The following is a 13,578-nucleotide window of genomic DNA, read 5'->3' on the forward strand; positions in this document are numbered from 1 at the left end:
TCTCAACTCTTGGACAATATGTACACGTGTTTGGGCCAGGAGAGAAATGCCAATATGCAATAATAACTTATTATCTGTTTGTAAACAATGAGATTAATCAGAAACTGGTGGTTGTGGGAAAGCGACGAATAGAAAAATGCCTTTGGGGTTGTTTTGAAGTGAACTGAAGTTAATTATTAACATTTAGTCTTATCAGTTATGATGCAATAGTTATTCTTTTTCACTGATTCTGGTAGTAACCTTCATTATAATTAAGGAAACTGTAGATTAGGTTAAATTTGGATGCAAGAAATCCAATTTTTCTTTAATTACTGCATTCATTTTAACTTTTACAACGTTTCTTGTATTATATTTGTTTATTTTTTGTCGTATGAAGAATTTCAGTAGCAACTTTTCTTGTGTATAGTAGTATTGTCATAACAACATAAATGTAAAAAAAGTGTTTTGTTTCAAGGTCAAGTGTGAACGATTGGCGAGTTATTGCCCTGAGTTTATTGACTATGAAGTTGTCTGGCCGTGTCACATTCAGTTGTCGCTGCCGCAAACACTGTCACATCACATTAGTGTGTGTGGGACGAGCCAAAGAATAACAATGGGTGGCTGTCTTGGATGACCATATTGCTCCTGCTTTACATTCATAAGATACCGACAGCGCATATCAATCAATGTGATGTGCCTACATCAAACGTCAATAAGGATGAAGTTTGTTTGCCCCGTCCTCAAGGACATAATGAACAAACCCTTGTTTTCAATCTGGAAAGTTGGTTGGTAGGTTATTAATACTGCTTTGACTTTGACTTTATTTCATTATTACGCATTTATTACAAACTGTTGTTTTATCAGACAAGGATGGAGCACATCAATCAACATTTCTGCTGACCTGCCAGAATTGATCTAAAATCCCTGATCCGCATACATTTTGCATTCACTAAAGTGTCTTTTTAAACCTTCATGGCCCACACGTTTTTATTCCAGCCAATCCTCAATCAGGATTTTCAAGGTCAGAAATGAGGAATTTTAAAATCTGTATATGAATCTATTTTGTTTTTTGAGTTACATTATAGCTGCCCATTCATATTCGTACCACACATTCACGCAATAAGTAAATAAATAAAGGTTTTGTTACATTGAGATATTGTAGTTTTATATAGTCTTCAGGGATACAGATTGAACAAATAGGTCAATAAACAAGAAGCCTTTCTCTTTGCAGAGGTTAAACGTTTACTATGGGAGAGGGTTTATAGTGAATATTGTATTGCTATATTACCGTAACACAAGAGACGTATTGTCTATAGACATGCTCGCAGCTCTGTGAGGCTGCAATTTTCGGTCCCAAATCGCTTTGGCAATTTCAAGGCAATCCATCCAATAGTTGTCGAGACATTTCACTCTGAAAAAAATGTCAACCTCCTGGTGGTGCTAGAGGAAAAGTCGGGATCACCAAATTCATTGGGATACTATGAGTGTTGACAAAATTACAATGCCAATCACGTCAATATTCCAACTATTCCAGCAGGCTGGTAGTAGCTCTTAGTTTGATGACAAACATCTCAGTCTCCTCACAAAGCTGAGTTGCATTACTACTTTGACAAAATAAGCTTTTTGCCCGAATTTTCAACATGTTCATCAGCACGTGGAGTTTGCTCAGTTTGAATTGACATTATTAATCACTGACGAAACATGGACGAAGCCTTACAATACAATAGTGCTGACACACTCTGTCTAGAGCTGCAGTGTTACCACAGTGCAACACTTTCATCACACTGAATTGAGCAACTGTACTTGCAGGGACCGATGACTGTTTGCCGTCTGGTCTCACAACAGTTTCCCAATTCTGCATCTCATAATCTCCAGACAGCATTTCACACAGCTGCTAAAATGTGTCATATTCACGACACATTCCACCATTTAAACACAAAAGAGATACAGCTATAAGACATGATCTGTTCAAACAAACGCTGCACTAATTCGAGAACGCCGTTTTTCTTCAACGAAAGCCAAAAGAAAGAAGTAAAAAGAAAATGTTTTTTGACTGCTTATTCGTCTAAATTAAATGGGAGTGTGAGAGGGCTCAGCGGAAAATTTGACAACAAATATTTTTAGCATGGCATTTCATTTCAACTTTAAAATGAAATGTCTCACAAAAGCTCATTGATGCGAAAGGCCTTTTCAGCCACAGTGATTGCAAATTACTTTAAGGAGATTGGTTGCTGCCATTGCTCTGCGAGGCAAGTTGTTTGCTTAGCAGCAGCATAAACAGAGACGGGAGAAAGAGCCGCTCTCTTTCTTTCCACGTGTCTACTCTGTGTGGTCACATATACAGTATATGCTTGCAGACATACCCATTTGTCTGCCCACGTGACTTCGGTAAAACTTGCACCTTGGGTTCAGTATGATGTGTTTTTTTCCAGGAGAGAACTTGGTAATGTTGTAACAAGGGAGTGTTTGTTCTAAGGGGTGGAGTGTGAGCTGTTAATGGAAAGAGAGAAGTATGAACCAGATAGACGAGAAGCAGAGAGAGGAAGAGAAGAGACTTTCAAGTTAACTTCTGTTTGTCAAAAAGCAAATGAGAACCTAAAAAATACCACAGGCTCATCCCACGATAATGCTGCAAAGTCTTGCATTAAAGGGTACTTTATAGAGTGGTGCAGGAATGACGTATGTTTGTACATTATACAAAATGTATACGGTATTTTACAAACTTTAAAATCTCTTAAGCTTGTGTTAATCAAAGACTTTATTTTATGCATCTGAACAAAAATTCATTCAAAAAAAACATTGACTTTGATACGAGGGAACTGGAAGTGCTCATTTTATTGCCAGGTTTTAGGACTCATTCCTGTATAGATGTAAGCTCGCTGTTTGTCAACCAGGTCAAGCTCCTAGTGGCTCTTGCCGGTATTGCAGGGGAGGCTTTTTGAAGGTTTTAACGTAAAAAAAATTTCATTTTCTCTTTTTACTGCGGCAAATTATTTTGTTTTATGTGTAGACTACTTGTGTATTATTTGAAACAGGTAATTTGACCTTTACTGGTACTTAACCCTCTAAAAAGACTTGGAAAAAGTCATGATACACTATGAGACTGGAACAGAACGAAGGAGACAAATCAGCAGTTGCAGTGGAGAAGAAGCTGCTGGTGTGTGTGTGCGGCCGCGGGAGGTGAGAGCTCCAGAGAGAGAGGTGACACTCTGGAAGAAATACATGTTGTGCATGTTTACAGGGGGGTGCGGTCGCAACTCTGGCCGGGGCTCGCCATTATGGGTTAAGGTTACCAATATTATGCATAGTTTATAATACAAGTTGTATCTACCTTAAGTAATCACTGGTTTAATGCACCCCGGGTGAGCACGATAAAGTAACACAAAGCACACACACACACACACACACAGGTGCGTCTTGCTAACTTGCTAATGGTGAATTGTTCACAGTGGTGACTGCTGTGTTCACTGAGGAACATCTATTCTACCATCAGTGAGGTGTGTGAGGCTCACCACAGAGCCTTATTCAGCTCACTGGGACAGAGAGGCTGGGTGGGCTGGGTATATCATGCTTTGAGAATGAATGAGCAGAGAAGCAAAGGAGTGTGTGTGCTACTTGCTGTTTCTCCTATATGTGTGGTTGTGGGCTGCATTGTCTATATTGTTTTATTATACATCTTTGTGTTGGCCTTGCTGATGTACTGTTGATTCTATAAGAAGTGTCAGGTTATTCAATTTATGTGGCTACTGCTTGTTACACCCGCCGCAGTGACTTCTAATTTATTGTCAGTCATTGTTGTTAAATTGTCTGCAGAGTCCTCTTTTCTGGTGAGTGCTAGTTAGTCTATGGAGAGGAACCTGGTTGTACATTTATAATAGACAATCAGTTGCATGCACAAGCTTGCAAAGTGCCATCTGTAGAAATTGAATTAACTGTTGTTTTTCGACATCAGGGCCGACGGTGTGATGCTCTTCCACTAGTGTACGTTGACATTCAATCCAATTTATTTTGCAGCCCAAGGGTGCAGCCTATGCAATACCTAAGAAGACAAGGTTTAGGTGTCGGATGCACCTCTTACTAAATTATGCTCTTGCAGCAAATGTCAAGAGCCACAGCTGCATGGCCAGCTTACTGTGCGTCCCATGGCTGGCTGACTTGAATGTGGCTATTTACATGTACCTCTCATGCTCAGTCACAAATGTACCAATGGGGATACTAGTAGATGTCAGCTGAACCATGAGGGGTTGAGTATACTCAACAATGTTTGGGAACCACTCAACTGAAAGTGTTAAATATGCTGTCAGCACATTGATTGTTAGTGTTCAGCTTACTAATTGGCGAAACACTTCAGCGATAAAAAACGATTTGTCAGGGAGTTGGATACGCCTCCCGATCGAAAGCGAGATGCAACAGTGAAAAGATAATTTTTAGAATGTAACAAACTTGTTAAGTTATGCTAATACTTTGACAAATATATCACGCAGGTTAAGAGTGAGGATCCATGAGCTGCAACACATTTCCAAAGTCCATATCTGAGCCTTAATTGCTCCTCAAGCCAAACAGATTACTTGCATTGAAGATTGCTCCGCTACGGTCATCAAAGCGATGAAGAAAATGACATGTTCATGAAGATCACTAGAGGCAGAAGTGCTTATTAATTGCATTGCCTCTGCAGCGTTTTTGTTTATTTACACAGTTTATAACATTAGGAACCTTCCGTCACCGCTTTTATCCAGTTATTTTCCATAATTCACTGCCGTAAAAGTTGATGTTGGTGTAATAGGAACGTTTTCAGGCAGATGTCATGCTGTATGTGGATGCACCACAAATAAATACAGCTCATTGTTGTTGTTTTCCCCCCCCTTACATTTAGATAGTCAGTCACATTTCAGTGTTAACAGTCTGCAAAAATGACCCAGAGCTTTGTTCACGTATGCTGAAAGTAAATGCATTGGCTGTTAAAAACATTGCATTTTTGTGAGCACATCGTCTGAGTCTTAGCAGCCATGTTGAGTGAAGAGGCCTGTGCAATACAGTATATGACATGTTCACACACAAAGATAATGACTTTATGTCAAAATTCAAAAGCTCTGTTAACTTCAGTTTACAATCCGAAACAGAAAGATGAGTTTCCACAAAGCCAAAAAAAACTTGATTTCTCTCCCTGCCATCTCCCAAGTTGTGCCGTCCTTTGTCATTTCTTTATGTCAGGATAAATTATGCATGCGGAGCTACAAACAAAGCCCAGCCAGGCTCATCATTCAAAAGAAAGAATCACCGTCGCACTGAAAAAAAGAAAACATATTCTAAATATACGATGTCATGCATAATTGGATGGGATCAAAAAAAAAAAGGTGCTGTCGTATAGAAAACTAGTGTACGGCAGATTTGCTGTTCAAACAGATGATAAATGCTCCCACCGCCGTTCCCTCTGATCACAGGGAGAACGCAAAACACAAACAAAGCATGCAGATATTCCCCACCTTTTGATGCCTGCAACTGATTTACATACTTCCTCTCATACAAATAATATAATCTGTTCAAAGTGAGAGATAATGTTTGACATCACAAATATAGCCTGTTTATATTTTATAATCTAGTTGATGTAGTTTTGTATACTTAATGTATACTTAATGTGTAACATATAATATATAAAATATATATATATTATAATATAAAATATATATTTTATGTTAGATAGATATCTCTAGTAACAAGTACAAATATATATATATTATATGTTATATATTTTTTATATTATATGTTAAACAAACAAGATATAACGTGTTCATTAATAATAATTCATTTTGAGTCAGGCAAGCTGTTTCCTCCTGCTTCCAGCTACATATTTACCAAACAGTCTTGAGGTATCAAGCTTCTCGTCTGACTCTTGGCAAGAAAGCAAAGAAGAGTATTTCCCAATCTTACCTATCTTTTAACTACTGCTTATTTTATCTTTATCTTTAAGACAGCCTGTCTCAGTCTGTAATGATGAATAGAAACTCCGCAAACTGAATGTAAAGAATTCTTTGACTCATACAAACCGCAGCGACATGATCAGCCAACCTCTGAGCACGTCTATGATGTCGCTTCTTGGCAAACCTTTCAGTGTGGGCGACAGCAGCCTACCGAGGCTTTTATTTTGCAGGGCAAGCTTTCTAGTTAAGTTCAACAAATACTGTTTGACTCTGTGAACATCAAGCAGAAGAGACAAACCCAGATTTCCACATGGGAATGTATGTGTCTGAGCAGTAATGAAATGAGTTGGGGCCTGTTTTCCCAGCAGCACTTGAGCAAGAAGATCAACTTAGTGTCTGTGTCAGCTAATGCCTGAACATGATGATACTACTGAGACGCTTCTGCTTAATTGGGCTTTGAGATGTCGTACACTTCATGCACAATCCACTGGAAGCCCAAATCATTTGATTATTTTAGGGTTTCTCTTCTCTGAATATTTTGAATATACATTGACTAAGTTCAGAAATAGCTTTGATACTTGATACTTTGAATAATTAGTTTTTTACAATATATTTCTGAGGTTTATTCACATGCATCGTTCAATGGTTTAGAGATTAACAGATTTGTTTCTCAAATTAATGTAATTCAATGCAGCTGAATGTACAAACATGATTGATCTAAACAAACCTGGGCCAATGTTGGTCAAACATCGAAGAATTACGCTTAAAAACACTAACTTAAGATTTAAAAAAATAAAATAATAAAAAAATAAAATAAAAGACAAGGATCTGTCGTGTTGCTCATTCAAAGAAATCTGCATTTTACTCTGTGATATGGTCATTTTAATCCTAAATATCTCTAGCAACAATTAACATGTGAAAATAACAACTCAACAACAATCATATTTGTTTATATACAGTGATGAAATAATAGGAAACGTGCATCAGAACATTCAGGACCACGCTGACAAACATACAGTGAAGACAAAGATCTCTTAAGAGCATTTTTTTTAAATGTTTAGCTTTCACTCTCACCCAAATGTACACAGATACAGGCCCAGAAAACATGACTGACTATATGGTCATTGTTTAGTATTAATCAGTGCATTATAATATCTGCCAATCAAATTTGAAAGGATAACAGATCTCCACATTATGCTTTTTGGTGTTTTTCTTACATTATGAACTGTGCATTTAAAGCTCACTTGAGCTGAATGCTGTGACATTCAAAAATCCGAAACTAGTAGAACTTTCCCTCATGTGGCCGACACTCTATCATATTAAGTATGAAGTAAGGAAGGCGGAAATAACTCAAAGTTATAGTTTTCTTCAGTGGCTTTTTTTTAGAAGAGAGACTCAGTCACGAGTCTAGATTGCAGCTTGGATGGGGAAAGTAGGCAGTATTACAAACATCTGAACGCTGGGCAGCCCTTAAATCGGCTCTCTCTCCTAAATGCAGTCGCACTGAATTTCACATGGGAGCTCTAAGAACAAAGTGCTCTCAATAACACTGTACTTCTCTCTCACACACACTCTCTCTCTAACCCACTCACTCACACTCACACACACACAAAAAAACATTTGCAGGTATGTTTATGCCTCTGCATATGTCTTCCTTTATGTACCACACACTTAAAAGCGCAGACAAAATGTTGTAAACATTCTCCACACACAGCATTATGAATACATGATGACAAGAAACTGTACACTGTTTCAATATTTAAGCTAAATCTGTGCCCTTTACATTGTGAGGTCCTTCCCGTAGTTTCACCAATGTCTCTTGAGTCCGGGCTAGTTTGAGTTTTACACTTTTGAGATGCTCCATCACTGCACCAACTGACCCAACTGACCCAGGATCAGAAATCTCAAAGTAAAAAAGAAAAAATGATTCCTACACCATGTTCAGGGCGACCCTGTCCGGCGTCATCGGCCCCGTCTTGACGGAGATCCACAAGTCTTCATCCGAATTCTTTTTCTTCTTCATTTCTGACCTTGCGGTTGCCATGGCGTCTTTGCAGCAGCAGCAACAGCTGTTGGCATGGCGACAGCAGCAGCAGTGGCAGCACACCACCAAAGTGGTGAGGAGGACCAACAGGGGAAGAGTTAAGAGGACCACCAGGCAGACGGTGTTATACACCCCCTGGTTGTGTTTGTCTGTAGCAAAGCTCCAAACTTGGTTGAAAAACTCCTGGATGCTCTCTGTTCTCCCATCCATGGCTTTTAATTGAATATGTCTGGCGGTTGTAAAGTTGAAATAAATCCTTTAGGGTCTTGTGAAGTTTGTAAGTCAGTAAATATGCATATTAGGCAGCAGGATGTACATCTGGTAAACCTCAAACATCCACCGACCCATCGTCTGTCACGTCAGATATTTTTAGTGACCTGACGTTGCACTTTGGTGCGCTTCTGTTTCCTTCTCCTAAAGATCAGAGTTTACGGCGCTTGTCTGATGAGGCTTGTGTGCGCGCTCAGGCTTGTGTTTATGTTAAATGGAAACACTGGAAGCATGCAGGGTGACTTCATGTATGCCTCCTTCCTTGAAGTGCCCTCTGAGAAGGTTACAAAGCCAACGCATTCTTTAAACAAATCCAAAAGACCAAAAGCACATTTGTTTATGACAAGATTCTCTTTGAAATCGCCCAGTTGTGAGGATCTTGATGGAAAAAGCCCAAATCCTCACTTTAGCCAAGTTTGTTAATGCTGCTTGGCATTTCTGTGTCTTTGTCTTCTAGAGTCTTCTCTTGTCCTCTTGCCCTTTTGCCTTCAGTTTAATTTTGTAGAGATGTGGTTCAATTTCTGTGCGTCTGTGGAACAAAAGAAAGAGAAAAGTGAACATGGACAGAAATTTGGCTTCCAGAAGACAGCCCTTCCTCCCTCTCTCCTTTCCCTGCCTGCAATCCATCGCTCTGTTCTCCGCCTTAAACATCTCTACTCCTGCTCTCCCCCTCATGTCAGTGTCAGCTTCAGATTTTCAGCTTTCCCTTCATTAATACTGCAGAGGAGTAATTCAGGATTCAGGGCAGATCTCTCTCTAAAAGTCCCACTGAGAAAGACGGGGGCAAAGAGAAGGAGAGGAGGAGGGGTTGAGGTAGATTGTGTCTGAGGGAAGGACAGACCGAGATAGAGGTAACCAATCTTTCTAAGAGTCCCACTGAGACGGAGAGTGTCAGGAAAAAAAAAAGAGAAGGGAGAGAGGTATGCTAGAGAGAGACCCACTGCAGGAGATTCATCTGAATATACCCGGCTAATGGCTCCCATTGGAGGAGATAGATGGGGTCTGGCTTACGTTTTCATAAATGTCTGAATGTAACATTTTCTTCTGGCCTCGGATTAAGTCTCCTCCTAATAGCTCTCCTGGAGAATAAAACGCAGGGCTGTGCAAAGTGGTGAAGTAGGTCTGCTAAAGAAAAGTCTTAGAAACACAAGTAATATTGTTCCCTTTTTCTCGGAGACTGTTTGATTAAGTTGGAGGCCTTGAGGCGACGTCTTTCTGTAAACAGAGTTAAACAACCTTTTTTTTTGTTTTTCAAATGATTTCAAACACCACTTGACTCAAGTATGTCCCCTAGATTCTCTATAGCTCTCGGCTACAGAGCTTCTTTGTATTCTAGATGCAGGAGGGAGAACATTTTTTGATCTCACATTTGGCTGCTTCATAGGCGGACGGAGAGAGAGAGAGAGAGAGAGAGAGAGAGAGACGCACCTGCAAGTGGAGAGAAAATGGATTTGGCGTGGCTGTCGCCGTGCGTTGCGTCTCATGTGTGAAATTGGTTTACCAGCAGACAGCCTGCTAACTTCCCTCCTGTTCATTTGCTCAACAGGAAGCTGAGCTCTTAAAGCTAAGTAGCAAGAGTCCTAAAACGTCAGATTGAGAGTTCAGAACGAAAAGTTTCACGGATCTAAAATAAAATCACCACGTTTGAAGCTGCGCTTGCTGCTATATTTGGTTGAATTTGTTTACATGTGCACAGCTGTGCATTTTATACCAAGCATCGCTGAGCTTCATGAAGCTCAAAAGTACATTTGTTTTTGAATTTTATTAATTTTAATATTAATTAAATAAAACATTAGTTGTGTCGTAGTTCCATACTACATACCTGTACTGTACTTTGTAGTGTATTGTTTTGTAGTTAGTATACAAGAAACCAACGTACTTATTTTTATATACGAACAGGAAATGATGCAATACTTTTGCTGCGCAAAGGCCCTCAACTTGACTTCAAAAAGTTTGTTGAATGTGTTTCTGGAGCTCTGCAGCTGTAAGAATGTCCTCGATATCCTCGTGTGAGAATAGTCTACATCAACGTACTCGTTACTCTGTGATTGAACTGCTTACAACCGGTAAACAAGTGCAATGAGTGACGAAGGTTTGAAGAAAACATATTTTTCTGCACATTTGAAATTTCAAATGTTTTCAAATAAATAATTAAAATAACTCAAAATAAAGACAAATCAGATATGCGCGGACCATCATCTTCTTCAATGCTCGTGAATACTTATAATAATGGGCATAACAGTATTTGATGGAAAATCATTAATTTTCTTTTAAATGCGCTACATTTGTATGGAAACTTGTTGTGAGCCACGATGTCACCGCCACGTTATTCTTGGTCACTTCCTTTGCTGTCGATACGTCTTGTTGTGACGAGCTCGGCTGAGCAGAGCTGGAACCTTTGTGTACACATTATAAGAAACACTGTCAACACGACAAGCCAAAGTCACTGAACAATAAGTCGGTAGCAGAGAGACAATGGCCGGGAGCAGCACAGAGGTGTGAGCGAGCTATTTAAAAAATGACTAAGAATGTATTAGGGGTGAAGTCATTGAATGGAATGGATAAGCCATCAAGTGTTATGATAAGTATAGCATCGGCCAGAAAGAATGATTCATGTGAGATTCGTCTAAAAACGGATCTTCAATCACTCAGTTGTATTATTTTGTCTTTTCTATGAGCTCACATACAAAGGCAGGAGAAATGTAGTCATTTACTGTTTTAAAATAGAACATTTTCCAGCTCAGGTAGTTGAACACTTAACAGCTCTTTCTCAGCAGGCCATTTGTAGTAGTGTGACAGGAACAGAGGGGTGTTCACGATGCAAGTGGTGCATGTCTGAGCTGAGGTGAGTTTGTGGTTTAGCGGTTTAAGGTAGAAAAATGGAAGAGGTACTTTACTGAGAGAAAATCCCCATGTTTGTAGAAAGAATTGACTCTAAACACATTTTTAAATGAGTCCACTGGCTCTAGATATTCCCCTGCTTCATATTATCTCAATGAGATGCCATTCTAAGAGTCTGCCCGGGTACTTCACTTTCCCATGACATTGTGCTCTCCTGGAGCCATTCATATACAGGAAAAGGCCACTTCTGGGGCACACAAAGCCAGGAAGGGGCTGAGAAAAAAAAATGTTATGATTGCACTCAGTTAGCCCCTGCTGCTTTTTAAGGAACATGTGCGACCTAAAAGACAAAGTTGTGACAGAAGGCAAGGCAGGAATCTTTAATGACTCGCCCCGAGCACACGGTCAGAGCAGATCCCTCACCAGTCAGTATTAATGCAGCACTTGGACACTTTCAGTTTGACTTGAGTCAGCCACCAGCAAACTGTAAAGGCCATACTCGCCTGTTTGTTTTTTTGCAGAAAACATGAGCTGTCTTGGATCACTAAGTGCAGCTGTTGTGCGCTCGAGTAGCTACAGGCCTGCTGATAGTCGGTTCTCCACAGTGAGCAAGAGCGTGTGTGCGAGCCCATTACTGTTCAGACTTGTGTCAACTCAATCCTGACTGAGTGAAATGAGCAACGTTGAGGACATTCTTGGAGCAATAGCAGGAGGACGAAACTCAAACCAGCAGCAGTAAATGTTTGAGCCCAAAAAAAGACCCATGGAAGTGAGAGATTGATGGAGCAATTGTAGATTATAACAAAGGACAAACGTTTTCATTTCATAAACTAACATTGTAATCAAATGGTTCATTTTAAAAAGTCAAGAAAATAAGAAGAGGATCTTATAGCGACACTCCGCGCCACTCAAAGGCAGGAAGAAATACATCAGCTTATCTTTGGAACTTGTCAGACATCTTGTCAAATCTAACCTCTGCCCGAAACAACACTTTTATCAATAGGAGCCTGCCACAGCAGCAGCATTTTTACCTCTGTTTTTCCACTAGTCAAACAACAAAAAGCATCAACAGCTTATATAAACCACTCATAACAGTCTCAAATGATTTCAAGTTGCTGGGAACTCAAGATCTCTTTGAAAGCCACAACTTACCCCACAGGCACATGTGAAGTAGCAGGTCAGCTTGGCCCCTCCTGTCTATTCCAGTCAGCTGCTCAAACTTCTGTTGTTTCTGTTTTGGCATGTGGATTCTGCTCTTTTCTGGTCCCCCTCACCCAGACATCTTGACAAGTCTTCACTTTCTGTTCCTGTTTCCCTCTCTGCCCTTGTTTCCCCTCCTCCTCCTCCTCCTCCTCCTCTCTCTGTGAGCGAGTGTGTGTTTTGGTCACAACGTCACTGCACCCTGCCCACTTTGTGTAAGAATGGGCCCTCTGTCTTTGCTTATGTGTTTCCTGCATGGGAAACTGGGTTCTTGTGGTTGCTTTACTTTACTCACACAAGCGCTGAATGATGTCAGACAGCGAGGGATATTTGGGTAAACTGAATGTGAAACCTAAATCATAAGAAGCCTTTATTAAATGTGTCTCCAAACAAACTCCCCATGTTAAGATATTAAAAGAAAGGCTCCTCTCCGTGCACTGGTCTGAAAACCCTGCAACAACAACCTAAGTTGCAGGCAAGGCTGCACCAAATAACACAAAATTACAGCAACAACCACTCCACCCATCTCAGAGTCCCAGAACAGGGATAAAAAAAGGAGAAATGAAAGCAGTTAAAGAGTGTGTGTGTGCGTGTGTGTGTTTTGTGAGTACCACCAGGTGTAAGAGCCAGATGCAATTGAGATATGAAAGAGTGAGGTCATGTGGACTGCATACGCACACACAGTTACTCTGCCTTGTGGTCATTCATTGGCCTTTCAGTTCAGTCAACCAGAGGAGGATTCTTTATTCAAGTAAGAAAAAAGAAAAATAAGTGTTCTGCTGTCATTAAATAGCAGTCTATTTATTCTCCTGTCCTGAAAGGGGGAAGTTAAAGTGCACTGACTCGAACACTGTAGAATGTGTGCACGTGAACATACAGTAACTCAAACGGTGGTAATGTGGGCCTGCATATAAGCAGCTCACATAACTACTCCAAATTTCACTTTAATGTTTAATTTCAGTAAAACTGTTTCTTTTACAGTTTCAGTCTATTTACTATTCAAGAATTTAGAAAATAAAAAAAAAATACTTTTTTTAAGTAATGAATGAGGGATTTCACCTTTGACGCCTTTTTAAAGTAGCTGTGAAAATATGAAAAAATAAAATAAAACAGGAATATTGATAATAAAAGGAAACAATGGATGTGTCCTTCATCTAAACTATGATCAGATCACCACTTTTATTGCATCCTCACTTACTGCAGCTACATTGTGTCTGATACACTTGAAAACACAGGTGACCATCTGACTGGCTGAACATGCAGTGTGTCTTTTCATTGCTACGGGGCACGGTTACATGAAAATTTATGAGACAAGCCTCGCCATGT

The 13,578-nt window shown here is 39.9% G+C and overlaps 1 protein-coding gene across 1 annotated transcript; it reads right to left on the bottom strand.

Annotated features, from left to right (window-relative positions):
• Positions 1–6,522: 6,522 nt before the first annotated feature.
• On the bottom strand, positions 6,523–12,345 carry kiaa0040 (KIAA0040 ortholog). The gene is made up of 2 exons (XM_079172708.1): positions 12,205–12,345; positions 6,523–8,740 (listed from the first exon to the last, which is right to left on the bottom strand). The coding sequence occupies exon 2, from the start codon at positions 8,149–8,151 to the stop codon at positions 7,828–7,830; it is 324 nt and encodes a 107-aa protein (XP_079028834.1). The 5' UTR covers positions 8,152–8,740; positions 12,205–12,345; the 3' UTR covers positions 6,523–7,827.
• Between the last annotated feature and the right edge of the window lie 1,233 nt (positions 12,346–13,578).

The sequence above is a fragment of the Pholis gunnellus genome (assembly GCF_910591455.1).
Source record: "Pholis gunnellus genome assembly, chromosome: 14".
In the NCBI taxonomy this organism is placed as follows: domain Eukaryota; kingdom Metazoa; phylum Chordata; class Actinopteri; order Perciformes; family Pholidae; genus Pholis; species Pholis gunnellus.